Here is a 26602-nt window from a genome sequence, read left to right as displayed (position 1 = left end):
GTTATCTATATGTGCATTTCAGTCAAAAACTACTTTTCAAAGTCAAAAAGTCATTCACTAAAGGCAGCGCATGATCAAAACACTTCTCTCGCTTAGCGAAAATCTGTTCACCAAGACAGCTTTTCTCACTTTCGCTTTTAGGTCAAAATGCCGCGTGAACAAATCTACTTCCTGTAAAAAAAAAAAAAACCGAGAGAAAACCAATACTCCTCTTCGAGTCGTAAAAAAACCAAGAGCACCGCAATATAGCTACGCTCAGCTTACAGCTTCGCAGCTATAATCATCAAACAATCTCAAAACCGAGTTTCTCGACGAGAAAATTTTTCAACAGTTCATTAAGAAGCGAAGTTTTAGCGAAGAGACGGACGTTGTTACGGCATTCCACGCTTTGACCATCAACAGCTAGGGTTCCACCACAAACATTGTAATTACGATCGAACTGATCAAACTTGACGTAGAATGATAGCAAGGGTGCGCCTGTTTGCAATTCAATTAAGCATGTCAACAGCTCCCGATTTTCCAACATACCCGATGGAATGAATTTCTCACTTGCCGCTTTTTCTACTTTGCTCATAAAGATCATGGCTTGTTTTATAGCTCCCTCGAGTGCTGAATTGTATGAGATATCCGACATCCCCATAAAATGATACCTATCATTCACCAGTAGTTTCGCACTGAACTTCTGCACTGGAAAATAGAGATTTTCAATACTCAAACTATCGACAAAGGAATTGCTGTTCAATGACTTCAAAGATTTTAGAGCGTTTTCATCCAACATAGAATTGTTGACTCTTTTTTGTTCGTTTCTGTACAGCATTTTCCACGATTTCAGTTTAGACAGGCTGGACATCGTCAATTCCGATTTCAAAGACCCCAACGTCCTAATGAGGGATTGTTTCTCCCGTAGAATTTCTGCTAAATGTTTCCAGTTACTGCTTTGGTTTAAAATAGTGGCTTTGTTGTCGTCGCCGAAGCGGACTGGGATTGTATCCATAGATTTCTGGCTGTTTAGTCGTTTCTCTGCAAGTCTAGGGCTTCTTCTGCAAGCTTGAACCTTTTTCCTGTTTTTCCATGGGCTGCAATCAAACTGGGTAAATGTGGCTCCTGCAGAGACAGCAGGTAAAATGACAGCCTCCTTGGTGATCCCATTCAATGTTCTACAGGGATGAGGATCGCAATAGAGCCGCTCATTGGGTGCAGTTCGCATGTACTTGAGAAGCAGCTCCTTCGCAATTTCCTCTTCCCCAAAGACAATCTGGATAAATTTGGCATACGCAGCCTGCACTGCCAATCCATAATGACTAGCTGAAACAACGGTCTCTTGTACACTCTAACTTCTAAAACATTCTTTAGACATTCTAACTCATGCTTTTTAAAAACATTTTAACATTTTTTTTCATTCTAACTCATTTTAAAACATTTTTTAAACATTTTTTTAGACATTCTAATTCCTGCTTAATGAGCCAATTCTTATCTTGAGTTTGAGGGATAATCTCCGAAATGCTACCAAACGTCAAATATTTTTTCTCCGGCACACCACACACTTATGGGCAGCTATCACATTGTGTGTAAGCAACCTTGATGCATATCAGCAAATCTTTTCTTAGACTAATAGCAACATGCTGGAAGGACCTCAAAGTGCTAATGCAAAATCTCGGAAAAAACAATCTCAGATACTTGATTAACGTAAGGTCGTTGATCATTATTCCTTTTACCGCAACTCGAGAAGAGTCATTTGGAAGTCATAATAAACTCAAAGAGTTGGAAAGTCATGATAACCGAATACAAGTATCTGATCAACCAGTACGATGTCTTTGGAGCAGTCGATGGAACAGTAGCGCACTGGTTTTCCATCCGTTCGAAAAGAGCGCTCACAAGTGGCTGGCTTTGTTGACCACTGGTTCAAGGCGTTTACAGGAAACACGTCTCTCCTCTTGCTCATCAGATTGAGAATTCTGCTCCGTTTCTCATCCTCAAGTCGTCTTACATTGTTGGTGTCGCACAAAGGAGCAGTTCTGAACACTCCATCTACTCTCATTGTGACAGGTGCATTGACCTTCATAGGGTTCCCTAAAATATAAGTGCATAGTCACGTCGACCTTATTTTATGGGGGAATGAAATCCATAATTTATTCATTATTTATAGCTTCAAAAAATTCAACGAAGTCAAATGCCGCACGTGAAAACAAGTTGTTTTAAGTGTAAATTTATCAATCGAAGTCGTTCTACTCAATTATATTTAGAAAATTTTAGTGAATTGGTGTTGATTTTAACCTGTTTTTCATAAAGCAATTTGATACCAAACTTCGGCACGTGCTTTTCAAAACCTGTTTTAACCTGATTTTAACCTGTTTTTCATAAAGCAATTTGATACCAAACTTCGGCACGTGCTTTTCAAAACCTGTTTTAACCTGATTTTACCCTGTTTTTCATAAAGCAATTTGATACCAAATTTCGGCGCGTGCTTTTCAAATTTTTCTGCCTATTTCTTCTGTTTAGAGTGTTTTGCAACAGTATTTTCTAGTTCAATCTCATTTTTAAAACCATGTTTCGAGAATTAAAATAATATTTAATTGACAATTGATTTGGTTAACATAACGGTGGTTATCAATACAACAAATCAACAGATTATGAATCTTATTCCATCAGTATTTTTCAACAGTATTTTTCATCTAAAATGTTTGTTTTTATTCTCCCCACTTTGGTCAGGTACGAATAAAAACGGCAGAACTCCATATTAATAAGGGTCCCGTTTGCCGCAGGCATTTCAACGGCTCATCACAAAAGGAACAATCTAGTTTCTTCTAATTCTCGACTCGTAATTGAATTGCGGGAGCCAAAATAATCGAGACAGACCACTTGATTATAAAGTGGATCAAGCAATCTGCCATCTGATTGGGCGAGAATTTAAAATATCAAATACTCAACTAGGGAGCTCGTGCTAATAACATTCTTGCTGATCCCCGAATAGTCGTGACTGACAAGCCTTGAATGAGTTTACAGAAAGCTACAGACAACCCCTGCGAAAGAACGATTGTCACTTAACACAACCAAACGCTCGTTTTTTGAAAGTTGCTAATATTCCGCCAAGGACTTCGATTGCAAGAGGAACAAATGTAATTACCATTTTTGCGCAGTTCTCGTCGTGGAGGAAATATTTTTGTTCATCTGCCGCATAGAGTGCATATACTGCCTTTGTAGCCGCATTAATGAGTTGGATTGCACCGACGAAGTAACAGTTACATCAAATCCAGCAGGTTTCCCCGCTTTCCAGGCCGGGACAAAGAAGTTTCCCGGGCGTGATTGGCTTTCTGGAATATGTTTTTTCCACTACTGGAGAGAGGTTCGCAGAAGAGCAAACATACACTAAATTATCCCGAATCCGGTCATGTCTGGCAATTTCGGCTCCTCCACCGTGACACGCAATGGCATGATCACAATAGATATCAAAAATTCCAGCTTTACGGAAGGGCATTTTCCTTTCTGCGTCGTAGACAGGGACACCCAACCTGTATTTTGCACTAACTCTAAACTCATTTGGTGCCATATGAAGCCCAAGAGCTGGAATGGGGGGAGCAGACAACCATGCTCCAGCATGTCGAACAGACAATGAGAGAAGTCGGGCGGCCTCTATTTCAGAAGCTAGATTCTCTTTGAGACCTTGGAACTTTTCGTTATCAAGAGCTTGTTGGATCGTCTTTTGCGAAAAGTCTGAAATGTCCATTGTGCTATATCGGAATAAAGATCCTCAAAAATTTCGCAGTTTTTTTTGGGTTTTCACCAGTTATTTTTGAAACAAGCTCTTCAGAGGACAGAACAGAACCAACGTATGATGCTTTATACTGGTCTTGGCATAGGCGAACACCCAACCCTGATAGGGTTATGGGTGGGGTTGCTTGAGTCAATGTTTGTTCTGGAAGAACAGTTCCAAGGATATTCTCAAGTTTTTCACGCTGTTGGGCATCAAAATCTTTTAAGGATTTAATAACAGAACTGGTGGGCGTTTTGGGATCCGATGGGACACACCATTTTTGGGACCCGATGCAGTGACGTAGAATACCTAAGGAGCACTGAGGGTCATCAAGGTAGGCCAAATTTTCAAAAATACCAATATTTTCCCCATACTTTCGTAAATTTGCATGCAGACAAACTCTGGGGATCCTAACGCAGCTCCAGGCCCGAAATATCATTTCGTTTCATTCTTTCATCAAGTCTGTCTAAATCTACAGTGTACCACAGTTCATGTCGTTACATGTCGTTGAAGGTTTGGCGACAATTCCTGAATTTTCTCTATAATGGGCCAAAGCGTCAGAGAAAAAAGTAAAGTGGGTCGCCTTGTTGGATACCGCATTCACTGTGATCAACAAATTTGTAAAATAATAATCGGCTGTGTTGTGAATAACAGGAATAGGTGAAAGCGGCTATGCCAGACATTGAATTGGCAACAGCTTTCAACATTTCACTGAGTTTTATAGAATTGAAGGCATTGCAAAAATCAAATTGCAAAATACCCGAGGAACTTGACGAGGTATTTTTCTTACGAAAGCTTAGTCAAATGTATGTTTAATGGCTTCCGCGCCACCCTTCACTCCAACACCCAATTGCAGGCTATGGAAAATTTCTTTTGCTTCTGAATTTGCTTTTTGCTTCCTTGGCTAAACATTTAGCGATTAGCCTCCTCAAGACTTCTCCGACTGCAATAGGGCGAATACCGCCTTTCGTTTTCAATGCTGATAGCGATGCACTACTGAGAGCCTGTGAAACATTCAGGAAGTTCTCCACGGCAAATTACGTTTACCAGCTTAGAACTCTCAAAGCATTTTGACTGATATGAAGCGGTACACTGTACAGCATGCAAAAGATGTTCGGCAAACATATTTAAAGGACCAGTGGTTGTAAACTTAGAAAACAAGTTCAGCTGTTCCATAACATTTTCCTCACTGATTTGATAAGCTTGTGACGAAAAATTTTGGACTATGCTAGGCTTTTCTTCAGTGGGATGCAATTTTTTCAGAGCATCGAGAGTTGCCTTGTTGACTGTTGCAAAACCTTCAGAAGTCAAAATTTCTGCTGCTGTGCCATATTGGCCCTGGAAGCACAAAATTTTTACACGTCTGATAATTTCTTCAAAGTTTGTATTTGATCGTTTTGTTTGCTTCACAGAGCAAGCTTCGTTCCAGAGCTCTCCGAAGTTTCCGCTGCTCCAACGATTTATTCTTTCAAGAATTCTTTAGTCGTTGTTACGCCTGTGCTTTTGCCCTCCTGTTACTGGCTCGTAAAATGCATTTAGATCCATATTTTTGACTCAATCAAAAACATTTTTGACTTAATTGTCCAAAAAATGATGAAAAGAAAACTTTCAAAAAATCACTTAATGTTCGAAAATAGATGGTGTATCCATTTAAAAATTCGCTTTAAGCTCAAACTTCTATACAAAATATACATTAACACATTAGAGGGCCAATGAAACCAGTCACTAAGGAGAGTAAGAGACAAACCAAAAAAAAAACAAAATGAAACAAAAACAACAAGCATTACTTACAACCAAAAAATTCAATGTCTATCAACTTTTTCTTAAAAAAAACTTAACGAAACAGTCAAAATAGCCTCAGATAAAACGTAATCTAAATCAAATGACTTGCATTCAACCAGAAAAGATATGAGACCTATCTTTATTGAGAATGTTTAATAAGTAGACAGAAAACAAAAAGGGCAAAATCTACACTTTTCGAAAACAATTAAATTCAAAGTTTTGAAAGCAATTAGCTATCAACTGAAATCAATCATAGGCTTCGTTTATACCCCTGTACAAAACCATTGAGATCTGTCATTATTGAGAATGCCATACTACAATAAATAGAGCAAGTGAAGGCAAAATCAAAAGTTTTGCGAGGAAACCGTATCGAAGCCTATAAAATCAAAACCTATTCACTAAAAATATGTATAATCAATTGCGGCTTATTTCAGCGCCCTTAATGTGATAAGCGACTTATCAGTAATATGCCATTAATGTGATGACTGGAAAAGAGCAAAAGAGAACCTCAAAAACTAAAAATGTCAAAAAAGAAAATATAAGAACTCGTAGTATCAACAAAAAACCATCATTTGAATTAAAAAAACAGCAATGAAGACTACATTACAGTTCACTTGAAAAAATGTGACCTCTCTCTTTGCTGAAACTACGCTGAGAAGCTGCAGAAATAAGATCAAATTTCGAATGTCCAATATTTTTTGAAACAAATATTTTATAAAAGCGTAAGGCATAACAACCGTAGGCTTTCAGCTTGAAAATGTCAAGTAGTTTACATTGCTGCTGCTTAAACCTATCATGCAAGCCATTAATGGAACCAAATCAAGACTACACAAAACAATGAATAGAGGCAAAACTTAAATTTCACGAGTAATTTTATGCAAATGGTGTTGAAACCAAAAACCACATGGTTTGCGCTGAATTTATTATGTATGTTCATTGGCCTCCCTTTGCAAGTAAATATGACCTGTCAAAAAATTCTGGTCTGTAAAAAAAAATCAAAGGCAAAGCAAATTAAATACAGGAAACCGTTACAATCGGACTAATTTTTGGACAATTAACCTCAACAACCTGACCAGAACTGGTCCTGCTCTTCATGCTTCTCAATTACAACAAATGTCCCAAATGTTATCAAATTATCTAATTTGATCAAAAAGTTATTATCAAAAACAGATGATGAATTTTGGATACAAATTTAGTTATATTAACAAGACACCATTGTGTACACTGAAAGCACTAGATAGTTTTTTAATAGGTCCTTCGATACCGCATTAGACATTTGCATAAATATACTCAGCCATGACACTACAAAAAACATCAATATTGCAAATTTCAAGAATTCATTTAAAATTAACCAAAACAATTTGTGGGAGTCATAAAAACCAAAAACTTTACTTACAGAACTCAATATTTTGTCATTGGACCATAACGGAATATAAAAGGAGCTCCTATTAATTGAACCTTTAAATGAAAGAAACTTTTGATTGGGATGAAAAAAATGCAAGAAATATTTCAAAAATGACAGAACAAAAAACGATCAATCATTTTTCAATGCAAAAATGAACGTTGAGACCAAGGACTGGCCTTGCTATCGATGTGCGGTTATTGCAAAACTCATTTGTCTTTAAAAATGCGTAATAGCTTATTTGGTAAACAAAATTTATAATATAAAAAAATATCCATTTTTTTAAATATCGGTTTAAATTAGCGGAAGACAGCAAAAACGTTATTTTCTGAAAACGTTTTTAAGAATCGGAGGTAAAAATCAGCCCATGTCTGAAAAAGGAAGGTTTATGTCAGTAGTAGTGATGTCTGCACCAACGGTCAAACTGGGCAAAAGAGGAACAAATAGTCATATTTGATGCCATTTTATATAAAACCTTGAATTTTAAAAATTTTGCCAAAACAGTTGGTTCAAACAATCCAGAAACTCTCGTCTATCATAAAACGTAAAACCAGTGAGACTATCGTTGACAATTTCATCACGTCGGCTCACGTTCACATTTTTAAACCTCCGTAACTCCCCGGAAAAAGCGTAATTCGAAGATATATGTTTAACATGAAAATCTACGTTTGTCAAGCTTTCTAATGATACCACACACAATCCTGCAGGATGAGTATATCGACCGGCAAAATTGACTGAACAAAAAAACAGTTGAGTATATAGTTCCTCCGCCCACTTAAGTGGATCGGACCAATTAAGCACTCAGTAACAAAAGAATCAAAATGTCGTAAGCTGTTATGATCTGAATCTAGATTAATAAAAATCTCATCGTACCAAAGTACAAAACCGACACTAAATGGGGAATTGAAGTTTCTTTGAAGAAATTGAAAGAAAACTAAGAAAATATTTCAAAATTTGTCGCTTTCTCAAATTTGCGTTAATTTTGAGAAGTTGAGAAAAAAATCCTGTCACAACAGAAAAGTAGACATTTTGGCCTAAGAATGATTTAAAAAAAACGCTTCACAATAACTATAAACTTTAAAAACAAGAATAATCTGCTTGACAATGGAAATTGATTTTACTCGTAGTTTGGTCGCTCTTCAAGATGCAGTATAAACAGAAAATCACTCTACTCTCTGCTGTTCAATAGCATTCAGGAATTTGACTTAAGCACTTATTTTTTAAGTGCCACATTTCCTGTTTCAAATACACTCCAAAATTATTGATCAAAAAGTCGTTCCACCAATACTCCTTAGCGAGTCCTAAAGAACGCTAGAACCCCAATATTCACTTTTGGATTAGTTCGAGAGCTGTTTAAAAAAGGAACTTGAAGTCAATGAGAGCAACTATTGAAGTTTTGATATGCAGCTATCAGCTCACCTTTGAAATCCATTAAGCCGGGAAGAACATTTCTTCTGAATTTGTTTGGCACAATTTTCCCCAGCGGAGCCATCGAGAGTGCGCTTTTGGTAGTCACAAACTGAGAACCAGCATATCTTTCTTTTTGTCTGATTTCGTTTGATGAGTTTGGGAGGTAATTAGACGAACCCGGCGGTACAAATGCAAATGGAACTGACGCATGATAGTTTTGCAATCTTGACGAACTGCTACTGTAGTCTTGCGAATCCAAATTGCTTCGATTGTAAATCCCAGTCTGTAGATGGCTGGACCAAGGACCCCGGTTGAAGTGAGCGTTGTAGTGAATCGGGAGAGACGTGTGCCCTAGCTGTAATTGTGGAGCGAAATATGCTTCGTACTCCCATCTGGTAGGATCGTATGCCATTATCACATCACAAACATAAATGGTACTCACACCACAGGAGGCCGTCGTGACAGCCTCACAAACAGAAAACAGGTCTGAAAGTTATCACAATTGGGGTTCTAATATTCACAGTGAGATTATAATGAAATTCGAGGATTAAGGCACAACCTAACCAGAAATGATCAACACAAAGGTCTTTGAAAGGGCGAATTTATTGAGGCAACGTGCCAGACTAGAGCTCTCATATGTTTCTCTCCTGGCTGTAATAATAGTTTTGACAAGTCTGATACACTCGTCGCTTTATTTCTCCTCAGATTGGTTCCTTGAAGCAGACGTTTTAAATTAGTTTCAATTTTAAGCACACCTCACGCACACATGGAAAGCAGGTGGAGGCAAGAGCAGGTCCTAAAATTCCAACGCACAGGTAATTGTCCATTGATGCTATTTCTGAACCTCTTTATAGGCGTCCCTTTAACCTTCGCTAATAAATCAATTAGCACTATAAAATCCAAGGGCAGAACTTTCACTCAAGCTTAACTATTCCCATCGGTATTTGGCTAAAGACAAGTTGTGGTCACGTACAAGAGGACGAAACGCACCTCAATTAACAAGAAATAATTGCAATATACTACAGGTAAGCAAGTGAAGAGTATTCTTTTTCAGTATCACTATATTATATCAATCTTGATTTTCTCTATACAACTAAAAAAACGACAAATAGAACTAGTTATTGAACAAATTTTAAATTTTATGGCCATGTTTGGAAGAAATTGCCTGCTGTAAGTGTTCCGGAACAATGTGCTGTACACAACCACTCACAAATTTCTGACCACAATTGGGTCTGGCAAGGTTATTATCCAGATAACGGGGTCTTAAAATTGTACAACAGCATCTTTGCCATATTAGTGATATCAAACAGTAATCATTTACTGTAGGCAACATTAATCAAATTTATTCAGGTATAAGAAGAAAATCCGGTGGCTCTACACATCTCCTTTTCGATAGCTACAGTTTTTGAATTTCAGTGTACTTTTATTCCTAACGAATTACAAGTAAAGCGAAAATTTTCCAGCTGGTCACGTCTTTCTGAGCCGAAAAACGGTGTTATGACCGAAAGACGGTGGGTGCACAGCAAGGCATGAAGTCGCCAATGAATCAATAGTTAACGGATCCAGTACGAACAAACTTTTCTGTTCACTGAAAAGCGTATTTGAAACTATTCAAATGAGCCAAATTTTAAAAATCTTTAAGCGAAGCTTCATTGTCGAAACCTATAGCTGCGACGAAAGGGCTGCAAAACAAATTTTCTTCTCTTAAACAGATAGAGGGCCAAATGATGTAGAAGTGCTCCTCCCCAACCTAATAGAAGTGCTCCTCCCCAACACTAGGTGAATATTGGCTGGTCCGGTTATTTTTTGCTGTTTACCAAAACATGCAGCTCATTGAATGGTCATAAAAAGTAACTATATCATTCAAAAGACCTTTATCAACTTTGACAATTGTCACTTCAAGACTAATCAATGTTATCAGACGCTCGAATAACACACAGAAGCTCGAATAAGACACAGACGCTCGAATAACACACATTGAAATCAGTTGCACCTTGTGCATAAAGAAACATCATTTTGACATTGTTCAAAATTACTACAGCACGAACTGAAAAATACTCTCTCTTCTGCTCTTCAATTCGTTCAGCCGTTTGGCCTAAACATTTAGTGCGACATAGACGTTTACATATTTTAATTACACTCCAAAAATTATTGATAAAAAAGGCGCTCCACCAATACTCCTCTTCGAGTCGTAAAACAGAAAACCATAAGGCCTCTTTGAGTCATAAGAAAAAGACAGAGTCCCATTAAAATCCAATAATAGCCGCTGAGAGGCCGACGGCGGCGGCTATTGAAAATGTGTATGTATGTAAATTTTGAAGAAATGGATGTTAGCAGTACTTTTTCCGGAACAAATATTTAGTCTATTTCCATTTTCGGTAATAATTTTCCCGCAAAATTGTACTGCTCCTTCAGTTGAACTTGATGAAATTGTTTGAATATAGAACCGGGTTTAACATACGGAAGCTGTCAGTTTCAAATTAAACTGTGTTAACATATTGCCGTTCTTGAAGACTTTTTGGTCAGGTTGCGACCTAAACTCAACAATTAAAACAAACCAATTGTTCCTTTCTCAATCTTATCGATAAATTTTTAACTATCGAGCCACTAATTTATTGAATAGATGTTCACTGAAGACTTGTTTCAATTACATTCTGTTTCATTACATACCATTGGCCATGTGTTCAGTGTTTGAATATTCAGCTCGATTATAAAATTCAACGTAAGCCGGGAGGGTCGGAAATCTGTGTCGAAGGACGTTATCGCTCCTCCTTGTCTAATCTTTGTTTTGATTTTAAAAAAGCGGATGTGATCGGTCAGAAGATTGTGTAAACGCTCATTACCGAATCTCCCTGTCAGAAAAATCGTATAAAAATATTTTGCATAAAATTAATTTAACTGAGATCTCTAGCTTAATCAGCAGGTATAAATTATAAAATCGAAGAGAAATTAATCTATCACTAAATAAGTCTAAACAATTAATGAGAAAGTAATGCAGAAAACCAATTGTATCCAGCTATACTGTCATCATATAGCTCAACTTAAACAAGGCATTAAACAATTCTGAAACCCAAATGCTCAATCAAGTACTTCTGAAGAAGCGAACAAATGACGGTGTCCTTTTTCATCTCTTTAGATAGCTTATCTTTGTATTCACAGGTTATTCCATTGATCAGTATTTTTCCTCCATACGTGTGACCTTTGTCTTCGTGTAGATAGTAACTCAGATTAATTGATTCCAGAGGTATCCCCGTCTGCAGCTCCAATAATGACACCAATGAGGTAGTGCTAAATTTTAGGCTTCTGGGTATCAAGACTTCACGCCCTTCCACTCTCACAGCCTGCATGAACTCTCCCGCTTGTTCAACTCCTTTCATAAGAGCTGCTTCAAATCCCAGTGCCGATTCGCATGTAAAAGTGTAGCGATCACTCACATGCAGTTTTAACTTATGCATATCAGTTCTTGGTTCAACTTTAATGTCAATCGATAAACTGTCCACGAATTCAACCTTTTTGAGTGATTGTAGAGTGATCATTAGAGTGTCATAGTGGCTAGTAAAGGAGGGTTGTACACAACTCTCGTCTCTTCGGCTTTGAAAGGTATGCTTTCGAACTTCACTCAACTCGTTTTTAAGGGACGCCAACTTGTTCACTAACATTGTATTTTCTTTTTTCAAGAACAAGCGACGACTGCCCAATTTGAGCGGATTGTCCAAAGGTATCGAAAGATATGGCATAAAATTCTCGCATCGATTCAATGAAGCTAAAGTTGCTGTTTTCTTTAAAGTTGCTGTTTTCTTTAAAGTTGCTGTTTTCATCTTCCATTTTTTGCTAGGAGTATCAATAGAACACACATTTTGCTGGTCAGTTGATCGGTGGCACTTTCCTGGACTTGGAGTGATAGACGTCTTAGCGTTTCCATTATTCTTACATGGTTCTAACTCTTTCCAGCTTTTGCTAGTCTCAAAAATAGGATCTTTGTACAATTTGAGTGACTTTTTCTTGTTCATGTAGTTAGATAGAAGTAAATTGGCGATTTGTTCCTCTCCAAAATAAACCTGAAGAAATTTAGCAGCTGCTGCCTGCATAGCGAGCTTCGGATCATTTGCTAAAACAAGTTCATCTCTCATCAGATATAAGCTCATCCGATAACAAAACCCACCGAAGGCAGATTTTTTTGCTGTCCAAAATATATTGGATGATACTGGGATATCAAATAAAGTTCATTAGATATCGTTCCGACATTTTTTCAAAATATAAGGAATCATATTGGAACCGGTCGTTTCGGAGCCAAAATTCAAATTATTCTGCCTCATCTCCGAAAGATGAGAAAGATTCAAGCCCATAAAACGCAGTCAAAAAATCAACATAAAACAAGAAAGCATTCAACAATTTTGATTTTTTTATACGCCCCTGATACACACAATACAAACACACAAACAAACAGTCTTTAAATTTTCATGCAGCAAAGTGGTAGCTAGGCTATTATTGGTCTCAGCGTTTTTTTTACAATTCTTAAAAGTTGAATTGTTCCGGGGTGCTGTCTTTTTAAGGACCTGTTCAATTTCTTTAGATAGCTCCACTTAGCATTTTTTTACTTAGCGAGAAACATTAATGCGAAATAAAATCGGAACATTGATTTTATTTATGCCGCAACAAAAAAGGGAGCGTACATACGTTCTACTGGTACATAGTCTCAGTTGTTCAAATCTTACGATGGGCAGCTGAAGGTTTTGATGATTTTGATACTAACTGTTTTAAAAAAATATTACTGTTCTTTTATTACTTGAATTGAGAGATCTCAACGGATTTCTAATGAGGCATAATTGAACCTAATACATGTTCTCAGTTGCTAGCTAATTGTCTTTTTGTACTACCACTCTCTGTCAACGTACCAAATAAAATGCTTGCTTAAGGTAGTAAAGCGAGCGCTATTATTCGCTTAGCCAAACTTAATTGAACAAAAAAGCTAGGAAAAAGTAAGATTTCAACTTTATTACTTTTTTGGCCTCACTACAGTATTATCTCGGACCAAGCTTCGGAAAACCAAGTCGACCCTCGATCAGCAGAAAACAGAGGGTCAGTGTCTCTTATTTTTTCATTTAAGCGAAATATATGATATCCAAAAAAGACATTTTGAAGCAAATTGAAGTATGCGATGCAGGTTACTTTCAATTTAAAAACAAACATCGATAACCGTCGCACGGATTGCACTCAAATGACAGGCGGGGGTTGGCTTTGGTTGTAGCAGATTTATGATAGGGAGGCCAGCCTCAGAGGAAAAAATAAAAGGCGGAATCAAAATCGCCTTTAAAACTAGACAGCTGCCTCTTCTACCGTTCCTTAGAAGCGTTACTGAACCGTATACTAAGTTTCTACTAAGGCGTTAAGAGAGATGCTCAGAGTCTTAATGCCCCCAGGCTTTACCAGTTTATCCCATTTCTTTCCACAGATTGCCGAAAAATAGCCCCGTAAAAAGACTGCAAAAAAGGTAATTGGTTTTTTTTTTACAAAAATACGTCTAAAGTGCGAACTATTTAGATGTCAATCCATAGTCAGACATACTCGTGATTCTTAATAAGGGGAAACATGGGCTTGTACCAATATCAACAAAAATAGGAATTGTTACTAAGACTTGTAAGGATAAAGTTCAAGTAGCAGGTTAAGATTGGGCTTTACGGGTTTATGCAGTTTTAATAATTAATCTCGGTTTTCGGTGTTGACTCTGTTAATTTTAGATAAATAGGCCGAGCAACTGCTGTTTAAAAGCATATTAAACAGAGTGAGTGAAGAATGAACCTATCCTAAAAACAAAATGATTTCAGGCGAAATGTTGAACAAGCTGTGAACTGAGGTAAGGCTACACAATTTTTGCCTCGACGAAACAGTTCCAAGAGTTTTATTGACAAAACACGAACAAGAAAAAGAAAAATGATTTAGAAGTAACAGTAAAAATGAAAACATCAAAAATCAAAGTCAAACTGCCGCATTGAACAAACCAGTATTGAGAAAGCAAAATTCTCCTACAAAATCTTACTTCAAAATTAGAGCGCAAAAAATTTACGGTTCACAACCACTCGCTTTTTCACTCTAAATCCTATTTCGCTGTTACTAATATCGTCAGTTTAATTTGCCTTCAAATATCATAAAAATGAGTGAACAGACCTCCAGAAACAGCCGGACGACTCCGGAATCGACTCGAACTAAAAAAAAATTTCAACCTAACCAACAACCAATTGACAAAACTACTAACTTCACAATAGAAAACTATTCGCTTTCGAACAGCAAAAGCAAGCAATTTGTCATGGAAAAAGCTAATTAGTTGCGACTTCAGAAGCTTTGTTAAAAATAGATTAACCGGTAAGACTCAATTGTGTTCAAAAACGAATATCAAATGATGGAAAAACATAACCAACAATGCAAGAAAAGTGACCAACCCAGCAAAACAAGAAGGTAAGCACCAAAAACTAAAGAACCTGTGAAAACAAAAAAAATATTCTCTGCAATGTTCTCTAAAACTACGAAGACTCAATAACTGTTCAATAAATCTAACAAAACAATTCCTGCTTTTTCAGTGGGAACCCACAAGACACCCGAACGCACTGAAAGGCGCTTTCAACATGAGCAAGAAGTAAACAGCAAATTGTAGATTTAAAAAATTTATCTAACAAAATAAGTGATTTTAAACATGTGATTTTTCACATAGAAAACCCTAAAAAAACCAAATTAAACTACTCAACGTGAAAATTACTGAAAACCATAGCCGGAAGATTCTGAAATCAATTGAAAGTGAAAACTAATTTACACCATAGTCAATCACTAACTGAGATAACTAATTTCTTTATGACATTCACTTTGAAACAAGTTGTAATAATACAAAATTGTACTCCTCGAGACTAGTTAGTAAGGTGCAAGGCTATAATAGAACTTAATGCCCTCCTGGCGTTACCTATTTATCCCGTTTTTGAGGACAAAAATTCAACAGAGTCTCACAAAAAACTCTCTGCCAACCCTGAGAAGCGTTTCTTACGGAAACATCGGCAAGAAGCATAACTACAACAACCTGCAGAAATTATTTATTTTATGCAAATAAGTACTATCAAGCCAAAAAAAAGAGAAGAATAAAGCAAAACAGCCCTCCAAATTAGGTAAATTAAGCCAAAATTTTGCCTATCTTCAACTGAAACAAACTTAAATTGATATTAAAGAAAATATAAGGCCACCAATACCAACCCAAAAACTACTGTCAACCAAAAAAACTCCGACGACACCAAAAACATGAAAAGTATAAAACCGCTAAGAAAGCATGTCAAACGGCGGTATTGAAAAAAATAGATAAAGATTGCATAAAAACTCTAATATTAGTTGGGATGGTCAAAATATTTCCAAACACAGTTGATTGTTAAGCTGGTTTAGAAAAATCACTTTTTCGAAAAAAAAGAAGTAATAACTGCTTCAAAGAAGCCGCATGATCAAAAAAATTTCGCTAGTATATAGTCAAAAAATTTTCTTATCTAATTTTTTCGAACTTGATCAAAAAAGCGGTATATAGTTACCCACTCTTTTCTATTGAGAGGGCCGGACAAGAGGGGTTCAAAAAACCAAGTGAGTCAGGTTGACTGGGGGTGTTGGAGGAGATTGGGAAGGGCAATCTCTTAAAATTAAGAACCACGTTCACACAATGAAAGCTTCTCCTCATAAGTTTTGACAAAATGTATTCTTAGACTTGTGAAGTAAAGCATAGGCCTCCAACAGAACCTACTGCCCTCCAAGTGTTGTCTACTTATCCCGTATTCGAGACCGAAAAGTCAATAGGGACACAGGAAAATCGGTCGAGCCAAAAATCGCAAAAAAGACCACAGGACTAATATAATTGCTACAAGCTCCCTTTGAGAGCATTCAACAACCTGTCATTTTTCAAAAAATAAAACTCTGAAACTTGCGAAGTCTCAATGACTACTCTAAACAAACCCTAACAAACAGTTCCTGTTAATTCGCTGAGCACCTAAACGCACTGGAAAACACCTAAAACATTGGCAAGAAGTATAACTTCCAGAAACTGCAGAAAATATTAATTTATTTTATGAAAATATGTACCATGAAACCTTAAATTGTTTCCATTTAGTAACAATTACTATACGAACAACCCTAATTGAACATTAAAAATATTCTGAAAGCCTAAAAAAGTAGAAATAGCCAAAAAAAACAAAAACAGAAAAATTCAGCAAAAAAAGTTTTAATTTAGCCATCTTCTTCAAATAAAACGAACTCAAATTGATATTAACAAAATCAAAAGACCAAAAAGACCGCCATAAAAACTAAACTCAAGCAAAAAAATTACCCCAGACACTAAATGAAAATGGGTATAAAAACCACTAAACGGCGTCTAAAAAGGCAAAAACGAGCGCTCAAGATTGCATAAGAAATCTAATAGGAAGGTTCACAAATTTACAATAACATGTTAACATTGTCTAAAAAACCAATTTGGCTGAAAGTGGAGTCAAAACCAAAAAAAAAACAAAATTTTTAATACGTATTGCAGATGTACCATTTTCATGTTTTTCAGCATTTTTACAGATGAAAGAAATCAATTTATTTCACAGCCATAACTTACTACACAGTCAGAAAAAAGGCCTGGTGTGTAACCTTTCGAGAGATGATAGGTTGTAGGCCACAATTCAAAATTCTAAAATTTACATCAACCCCGTTTGTTAACCCATTGGAGATGATCTCCAGTGGTTAGGGAGATTCACAAAATTGAGGGATTTGAAGAACGAAATGAAGACTTAATATGAAGACCGAAACAAGAGAATTGTATGACTCTTGGGTTGGGAATTTTACAGTTGAAATTGACCTTCGATTCTATAAACACCCACCATGCTCAGATCAGACACAGATTTGACATGCGCAGAATTCCTGGACTTACCAACAGTAAAAATGGTGTCAGGTAGCTGGTAGGAATCGGAACTCTCAATGAAGCTGCAATGCCAACTACCAATGTCGTTGTTTGTTTCAGGTACACAAAACTGATTTGCAACGACATCCAAATTACAGATTAGCAGAGCACTTGTGGGATAAACAGCAGCTGTTTTCTTCAATTTGTCTTGTACGATATTTCGTTTCTCTAAGGCAAGATGCGCTATATTGTCTTTATCTGTTAGAGGCGGAATCTGCCAAAACTCATCGAGACTAATTGATTGCGGGGTTTGAACGGGCAGACAATCTAAAAGTATCAATCAACAATAAATGCTCTAATACGCTCTTGCGCATAGCAAACTACTCAAAAACGAAACGTCTATACGTTTAGGAATATATGTTCAGGAGCATGACAAATAAACTCAAACACAAGTATTTACAAAACAGACTTTCAAAGCAAGAACTTATGATGTTGTTCAATAGTTTTGTCCTCAGTCATCTTCACTACTGCTTTCTGCTAATAAATGGTTTTACATATACAGAATTGACGTAGTTAGAAAAGCAAACAAGAAAAACAATTGAGGCCTCTGCGTTATAAAAAGCGAAACTATCTATTCATGTATACAGGGAGAAAACAACATCCCAACGACAAATCCTGCACATCCAAATTTATTAATGTTCAAACATTTTTTTCAAAAATGGGGGAATATATATGTGAGGTTGGCGTTTTTCTTCAGTCAAATTTTTACTTTTGTTTACGCATCGTAGAGAAACAAAAGAAAGACACCATTTTGTAGCCCTCAGGATCAAGTTTTCATTTTTAAGAATATCAGAAATTTGAAAAAAGGTGGAACACTGGAATATTCGAAAGAAAAATTGAGAAAGAAAAAACGATCGCTCGAGGGCGGAGTGGGTGCAGGGGGAAGGGGTGTCAAATCGGATTCATAGTTAAGATGGAAACCAAGAAAAATATTGTAGTAAATTTAGTAAGGTCAAATGGAGACTTTTCAATAATACATTACAGTTTCAAGCCTAAAAATTAACAAATTGAACTATATGACCAAAAATTTCCAAAAATATTTTCTCAAAATTTTGTTTAAAAAACCTTTCTATACGCCTCTCTGTTGTTTAAAAAATATTGTACGAAACATTTTTTTCTCTGTATCAAAAAGATCTGTGGGAAATTGAAGACTTCAGGCTTTAGAGCTCTCATAAGTGATTTTCCAAAATTCTAGAGTTCTGCAAATAATTCGTCTCATTTAATCAGAACTTACGATTTAAGTAAAGAAAATCAGTATCAAGAAATGAATTTCAAATCAACCAAATTAAATATTGAAAAAAGGGGAAAATTTTATTTGTATTCTTTATGAAGTCAGAGCAGATAGTTCGAACTAATCTTCCCTAGTATAAAGAAAAACAGATAAAATTGAACGTTAGAGAGTTTAGGGATTGTCAGGTTGAAAAATTTAATACGTTTACATTTTTTTTTGAAAATGAGAAAATAATGTTTCATTTCTCTTTAACTGGAAATTACTCCTGGAACTGAAATTTTTAAGTCTTTGGGCGTTTATAAATGAAAAAATAGATCCTTCATTGACTACGAAACTCCGCATCTGTAAACGCAAATTTTTTTTTTTGAAAGAAAAATATTTTATTTTCAGTGCTCAAAAAAATTATTGAATTTTCATATTTCTTTGCAAATACTCCTACTTAAAAAAAAGAAAAGCCAAAACATTAAATTATATGATAAACAAAGTTCCTCAAAGCTACTAATTGACACACGACTTTACGAACAGCTTCTGACGTTCCTTTACATGTTAAAAACAATTAGAGGCGGAATTCAGAAACTGTCAGAAGCATTAAAAAATTCTAACTTTTTTCACGTCTTGGTATATTTTGAAAAATGAATGGGCTCTGGAACGAAACATCCCTGGAATGGGCTCTGGAAACATCTCTGGAATGGGCTCTGGAACGAAAATGCTCACGAAACATCAAAAATGACATGAATTTTTCGAAATAAATCAAAAAGTTCAATTCGGATTTTAGAGTCAATTTGACGATTACCGCGATACAAATGCCTCAAGAAGTCCTTAGCTGGTTCATCAGAAAAAAAACAACCAAGACGAATATTTTGTAAAGATCAAATGTCAAAAAGAATATTTTCGAATTTCAATTTTTTTTGGGTGGCGAGGTTTGTGTGTTTGTATGTGTGCATGCGCGGCTGTGTGGGTGTATACATGGGCGTTTTTTCAATGTGCGTGATATATGTGAGAGAGAGGAGTGTTTGTGTGTGAGAGAGAGAGAAAGAGAAAGTTTTCATAAGAGAAATTGTTCCTTCAAACGTTAGGTACAAACAGAGGCAGAGAGCAAAAACCCGCAGAAATGGTAATAGACAAAAATTACATCGAAAAGGGAAACAGAAAATCGCGTATTTCAATATGTCCAATGCAAGGCTGTGTGCTTGTTAATCTCAGAGGAAAATTTATTGCGCCGTTGAAATTTTGAAAAATGTTGAAAATTTACTGTGCCCTTACGCTCACAAAACATCAAAAATGACAAAAAACTTCGGAAACCTTTAAAAGTAATTTCGGATTTCACTGTCAATTTTACTAATACCGATATAATTTCATAGAGAAGTCACAACTAGAAAAAACAATTCTTCAAGAAAAACAGTCGAGCCATATTATAAACGCTGACGATTTTCGAATTATGATTACATGTCAAAGAAAATTTAAGATTTTTTGGAGGTACGGTTTTTATGTGTTTGTGTATGTTATTGTGCGTGTGCGTGCGCGCTGGTGTTCGTGCATTCATGGGTGTGTTTCTTATGTTTCTGGTATGCGTGTATGATGGAGGGAGAGACGGATAGTAAGTGTGAGAGATAGTTCATTCAAATGTTAGACAAATACAGGCAGAGCTCAAAAACTGTCAGAAAGAAAAATTAGAATAAGTACTTAATAATTTCGACAAATGTGTCTAACTATTTTTAAATGTAGCTGATAAAACTTCTGCGAGAATTTGAAAATTTATTTGTCATGTTGTGCTCATGAAATTTCGAAAAATCATATCGAATATTGAAAAAGAAATTCGGCACCTAGTTTTATAGAAAAAAAACAAAGAACAGTTACGAAACTTGAGTAGTGACTAATTGACAAAAACAAAAATAATTTTTTGTTGGGCTTTGGTGTTGCAGTTCAAATGTAATTTTCTCCAATGCATGCATATAAGTTGCTTTCGGACACTCCCAACGGTTTCTCTGGCAGAATTTAAGTTTAGCAACCTTGACAGGCATGTTGTAACATTCTGTGCTATGCACAGACTCCGGGTGCCGCCTCGTTGAAGGATGCGTAAGTTGTATTCGTGTTAATAAAATGATAAATGTCGAGTTTAATGTTTTCATTTGTATTATACTTACACTTCTCATGCCATACATAAATGTTGACTGAAATTTGACATGACAATAAAATGTTATCTATCTCTTTTTAACATAACACCTTTTCGCAATTTAAGTACAGATTTTAGCACTCTTCTATACGACTCCACCAGGTGAAATTTGGGCACCAGGTGAAATTGCACGCAGGCGGCCGCAAGTCATTTATCTAATTGAAAACGTATTCAAAATATTAGATCACATAACTACGTAGAATGACAAAACGTAACCAACTAAACCCGAGTGCGAATTGCTCTCATACGGCTGGCGGGCGGTTGGCTTCGACAGTAGCTAGCTGTGCTTATTAGCGACTTAATTCCCTCCGGACTCTTGTTTATCTTGTTTTCGAGGACGAAAAGTCAGAAGATCAAAAAAATTAAACGGAAAGTCGAAAGTACGAAATATCGCATATAAAGACCAACAGTTCTAATATAAATGTTACAAACTAAGTTTCAGTGTAATAAATATTCTCTACGTGAGGTACTACGTGCATTCAAGCAATAACTCTTATTAAAGTGTGCTGCGTAAAGAGCATGGGGGTTAGATAAGTTCCAGCTGATTTGGTGGCCAAGAGTACATCAATACCCATGGACTTTTCCAACTCAACTTAAAAAAAAAACAATTTTACAACTGTCCAGAGCTAATGTTCATTGGAGGCCGAACAAAATTTAACTGATCCGTAGTTTTCGTTTGTAATTGTTGTCACAAAAATTTGGAATTAATTGATACATCATGAAGTCAAGATCTGAAGACATTATTGCCAAAATCCTTCCATCCCTAATTGCAATTTTTGCTATTCGACAATTACTTCATTTTCATTGGCTGTATCAAAGTCCCTTAATGTTATTCAGTGCCATTAATGCCCTAAAAACGATACAAAGTTACCGTCTCAGTAATATTTTACACACTTCAAACACAATTAGTTGTCCATACACAAATCCCTTTTCGGTGTGCTCAAAGCTATAGCACTTCGGTCTAGTACTAAAACTTATTATTCTCGAGTTGTACAAATGATCTTAAAACTTTCCGGTCAAAATTTCAGCGTAACCTCAGTAATCAAAACAGACAGAAAATATTTCCATCAAAACTCTTTTTGAGACAATATCTCTCCATAAAATGAGACAAAAATAACCAAGTGAACTTTAAATTTGCTCGCAAAATCAAAATTCATGAGACTGTTTTAGAAAGCCGTTTTTTGGATCTTCTGGTGTCAAGGTGACCAGACTATCAGCATCTCAAAAATTAAATAAACATAAAGTTAAAATATTTCATCACCAAATTTCAACGTTAACAAGGAGGCTCGGTAATGTGCGTGCGCACATAATGTTCCGACCCCGCTCATCCACATTGTTAACTTAATTAGCTACCAACTGATGAAGAGATCAAAAACATACATATCGTTCAATAAACAACCCATGGAATACAATAATGCCACGCTAGAGGGCCGATGAACGTTTTTGATAATAGAACTACTAACAAGGAGCATAAAAAATCAAAAAACAAACATTATTTACGACCACAACTCGATGTCTATAATTAAAAAAATCATAACAAAATCGAACTAGCATCAGATAAAACATAAACAAAACAGTTTAACCTATACTTCATCAGAAAAGATATGGGACCGGTTCTCAATGCGACTGGTTAACAGGTCGACAAAAAACTGAAAAAATAGCAAAGTTGCAAAAGTTGAAAAAAGGTGCAAAGTTAAAAAAAAACGTTTCTATTTTTGAAAACAATTAACTTCACAGTTATTAATGTCATTAGATATCACCAGAAATCATCGAAATTTTCATTTATATCTCCATAGGAAGCAATTCAGACATGCCATAATCCAATCTTCAATAGCACAAAAACTTAAAGCCAATGGGGACTTACGATTATTGTTATAAACCAAAAAGAAAACAAAAATCCTAAAGTGTACAAAAATATAAAAATCTCAAACATTCTATGAACTCTCGTAGTAAAAGTAGCAACAAAGCCAAGAAACAAAAATTTGAAGCTTAAACCGTTATAAGAGTTAATTTATAGCTCACTGCAAACGGGTTGTGACCTATGTTTACAACCCAAATATGTTTTGGAAACAAATATTTCCAAAAGTCAGAACAGATTTGAGACGGACTCAATTGCTACACCTCAGGAAGCCAATTGAGCCTATTAATAATGAGACGACTTCAAGACTCCACAAAATAACAAATAAATAACAAACACACAAAGAAGCCAAAACCTCAAACAATTTTACATTACACTATTCAAGGCACTATACTAATAAGATTTTACCCGCAGAAACTGTAAATCATCCCGCTCTCCTCATCCTAACATCAACAAGCCTTCCCTATAAAAGGACAACGTAGACAAGACAACAACAAGAAACCCGAAAATTGAACAGTATAGAAATATCGAAAACCTTTTTGAAAATAAATGGTGGAAGCAATCAGTCACAACGAATAACAAAGCGCCATAAAACGATAAAAGTGGATGAATCATCGAAAGTAATTGAGAATTCTTATTAGTGAGATTGAGTTACATGGTGACCAAATTGAAAGCAAAAAGAGAAATTTAAAAAAACTTTTTTTAAAAATTTAACTTGAAAGTCATTAAAACAAACAGCTATAAACTAAAATCTTTATGTAGGTGGAGTAGTTGGTCCTGTGGAAGCAATTGAGACCTATCGTTATCAGGAATATGAAGGACTACAACAAAAAGAAAGAAAAACATAGAAAAAAAACAAAATCCTTAAAATTTTGCGAGGTAACTTGGTCTCCGCCCAAAAAGCATAAATTATTCAACAAAAACAATTAACATATACAGATACGCACTTTTCCAACAATGTTCAATTTTCTTACTTTGTTTTCCTTTCAAGTAAATTTGCCAACAATGTGATATTTCGAGAAGCAAACAAAATGGACTCATAAAAAATGCAATTATGCTTAAAAATGAAAATGAATAAAAATATTTGAAAACGCGTAGTATGAAAACAAGGAAAACATTAGTTGAATATAAAACAATTTCCAAAAAAAATTATTACTCAAACAAAATTGGTTACTGTCTGCTTTTACTGAGGCTGCGCCCGAAGTTGAAAGAAATAAGATAAAATTGGCAAAGTTAAAAAAATCACGGATATTTTCTTAAAACAAATAAATTCAAAATCATAAAAGACATTTGACAACAACTGAAAGAGTTTTCTAGGTTCATCTATACCTCCTAAAAAACTAAATGCATCTTTGGTTGGGGACACTAAGTCATTGAGCTACAAAAAGTATAACAAATCAAAGCAAAACTCAAGAAGTCTATAAAATTTTTACGAAAACAATTGGTCAAAGCCATAAAAACCATAAGCTTAACTCTGAAACCATATTATAAATTCGTTGGATATCTTTTTTGTAAATGGTATCTGTCATTAATTGAGCCCTGATTTGAGATTCTTGTCAGTAATTTACATAAAAACATTTACATAGCGGAAATTCTTTGAAAAAAAGGTCGCGCCCCATTTAAATCTAAAAAATTCTTTATCCACGGTGAGTTCAATATCAGCCAAGACATTGCTGCGCGTCTAACAAAACAGTCAATTTTTCAAATGATTGCGAAAAAGATCAGTTTTTAAACAAAATTTTCAGTCTGTCAAAATAATGCTTTTTTGTAAGGATCGAGTTTAAATTTGCAAAAAAACTTGCAAAATTATGATCCAGAAGACTCTTAAAGCCAGTGGGATTACAACTAGCTCTTTTCTGAGCTTAAGAAGAATTCGACCGCAGTCTTAAGGTGCCTACTTCCTGCAAATTTAAAGCAAGTGGGCTAGAAAAAAGTCAATTTTGAAAAATTTAGGATAAATTCTTGCCAAAAAAAACTCGGATCGAACAAATCAGCAACCCTCTTTTATCTTGAAATAAATAACAGTACAGTTAACAAGTTTAAACTTTTTTAGCCAAATTGACGAAAACTTGGTCAAAAATACTGAAAACGCGAATAAAAACAGCAATTATTCACAAAACTTTAAACCTCGATATCTCCCTATAAAAAACAAAAATTGAAATTTTTTTTAAATTTCATATTCTACGCTGGACTGGCTTTCTAATGATACCATTCACAACTCTCTACGATGATTATATCGATCGGCCAAAATTGTCTGAACAAAAAAACCCATTTGAGTATATAGCTCCTCCCTCCACACTAAAGTGGGGGTCGGAACAATCTGGAAACTTTTATGATGATACCACAATCGTTAACCATTACAGAGCTAGTAAAATAATGCAGCATAATTAAGATAAAGATTGCAGGGAGCATTATTAGATGGCAACACATTGCAATGTCTATTAAAAATCGGCACTTCCAGTCTTTATTCACAGAGCATTAAGCTAAGCAGCAGGAATATCACATTGCAACAAAAATGTGAAGGCAAAATTTTTTCTTTGTTCAAAAAGCTATTCTCAATTTCTCATCAACCCCTGCCTTTTGAGCACTCTTAACCCAGAAGAATAATCATCACAAGGTCTGTTAAAAACGCACATATGTATCTTGAAAAATTAGAGAACCAATAACTTCTTTTGCGTCATTAAGAGCTATTCACAAACCGCAAGCCGACAGGGCCCATATGATTGCACCAATTTTGATTTGAGATTGATTGATTGATTGGAGGCAATGTAACACGAAGTAGTTGAAGAAACTATCAAGGTTTCAGCTTTTGTTTGGCTGAAGAAAATAGAACGAAAATTAAGTTACGGAGTGAAATTCCGACAGTCAGGGGTTACTACCGCTGCAGTAGTACTATTCAGTTGGCTGTATGTAGCTTTACGGCTCTACAAACCAGCTAAAAATTTAACTCGGCAGAATTTTTCCTCGCACCCTATACTTGACGAAACGCCGAACGAAATTGGAATCAAAGCAACGTTTTCGGATAGAACCTCTAACTGAACTACAGATTTCTGAAAAAAGGAACTATGACTACCTTCGATTAATTTGCTTTAATATTATTTATTGAAATGTTATGTTTACCTTGCTTATCCAAGATTCCAGCCAAAGCTTTTCTTCTAACCTTCGAGCCATCACGTATATCCTCTGGCGTTCCCAATTCCTTTACAGTTTCCGATTCGGCGTTATTAATATGACTCAATGCCTTTTTAGCGTTTTTGCTCGATAAGCTAGCAAGTGAACCACTTTCTACTGCACTGTTTTTTTCTGCAATTGTTGATGAATCATCTTCCGATTTCGCCTTTTTAGCCTTTGACTTTGCCTTCTTTGTTCGACACTTTATCTTCCTCTTATTCTTTTTGGTCGCCTCAATAGAGGAGCAAGAGTCTATTTTCATTGATCGTTTACTCTTTTTAGATCTCTTCTTTGATTTACCTGAACTGTTTTGAGCCTCGTTGATCGAGCTTTTGGAGCTGCACTGAACAAGAAAATTGTCATCCTCTCTGACAGCTGATGGTGCTCCTTTTTGAACAACAATTCGCTTTTTGGAAGTCTTATCTGCGTGATGATTAGGCACACGGTTAGGCTTCGCATTTGAATCATTCACTGTGCGGTTCCCATTTATGTCAAGATATTCTTCATCATCAGAAGACAAATAAATTAAGCTATCAGAGCCAGATGTCAGGGTGTTGTTCTGATTTTTCAATTCATGCCACAGTTTTCCACGAGGAACATGGAGACCACTCTGGCTGTTAGACTCATTTTGGACCAGGTTCGAACAGTTTCCAAAACTCATTGTTGCTCATCACGTTTCTGGTTTACAAGCGAGGCGCTAATCTGGCAACTCTCAAAGGACATAACTACTCTGAAAATAAAGCTTATGCTAATACAAGGGTTTCAATTACATCATCATATTTGGATTAGAGCTAGTAGTTCCTCGCAGAAGATCGTAAGACTTGTATATTTTTCTCTTCTGAGTTTCCAAATATTTTCGAAATGAAGC

General features: G+C 35.8%; 2 protein-coding genes across 4 annotated transcripts; both read right to left on the bottom strand.

Annotated features, from left to right (window-relative positions):
* Nucleotides 1–9135, bottom strand: LOC142349693 (uncharacterized). Of its 2 annotated transcripts, none has more exons than XM_075401432.1 (3): nucleotides 8355–9135; nucleotides 1876–2070; nucleotides 1–1305 (listed from the first exon to the last, which is right to left on the bottom strand). In XM_075401432.1, exons 1-3 carry the CDS (start codon nucleotides 8755–8757, stop codon nucleotides 284–286), a joined length of 1620 nt encoding a protein of 539 aa, XP_075257547.1. In that variant the 5' UTR covers nucleotides 8758–9135; the 3' UTR covers nucleotides 1–283. The 2 variants fall into 2 exon arrangements, with proteins under 2 accessions (XP_075257547.1, XP_075257541.1); XM_075401426.1 differs by having other exon boundaries at nucleotides 5–1305; nucleotides 1780–2070; nucleotides 8355–9132.
* Nucleotides 9136–10612: 1477 nt separating this feature from the next.
* Nucleotides 10613–26500, bottom strand: LOC142339950 (uncharacterized). Of its 2 annotated transcripts, none has more exons than XM_075390330.1 (3): nucleotides 26035–26500; nucleotides 17272–17568; nucleotides 10613–12453 (listed from the first exon to the last, which is right to left on the bottom strand). In XM_075390330.1, exons 1-3 carry the CDS (start codon nucleotides 26393–26395, stop codon nucleotides 11399–11401), a joined length of 1713 nt encoding a protein of 570 aa, XP_075246445.1. In that variant the 5' UTR covers nucleotides 26396–26500; the 3' UTR covers nucleotides 10613–11398. The 2 variants fall into 2 exon arrangements, with proteins under 2 accessions (XP_075246445.1, XP_075246437.1); XM_075390322.1 differs by having other exon boundaries at nucleotides 10619–12453; nucleotides 25684–26500.
* Between the last annotated feature and the right edge of the window lie 102 nt (nucleotides 26501–26602).

Source organism: Convolutriloba macropyga, chromosome 1 (genome assembly GCF_964194025.1).
Source record: "Convolutriloba macropyga chromosome 1, txConMacr16.3, whole genome shotgun sequence".
NCBI lineage: Eukaryota > Metazoa > Xenacoelomorpha > Acoela > Convolutidae > Convolutriloba > Convolutriloba macropyga.
Note: the sequence above shows the minus strand (reverse complement) of the source record. Positions and strands in the feature narration are given on the sequence as shown.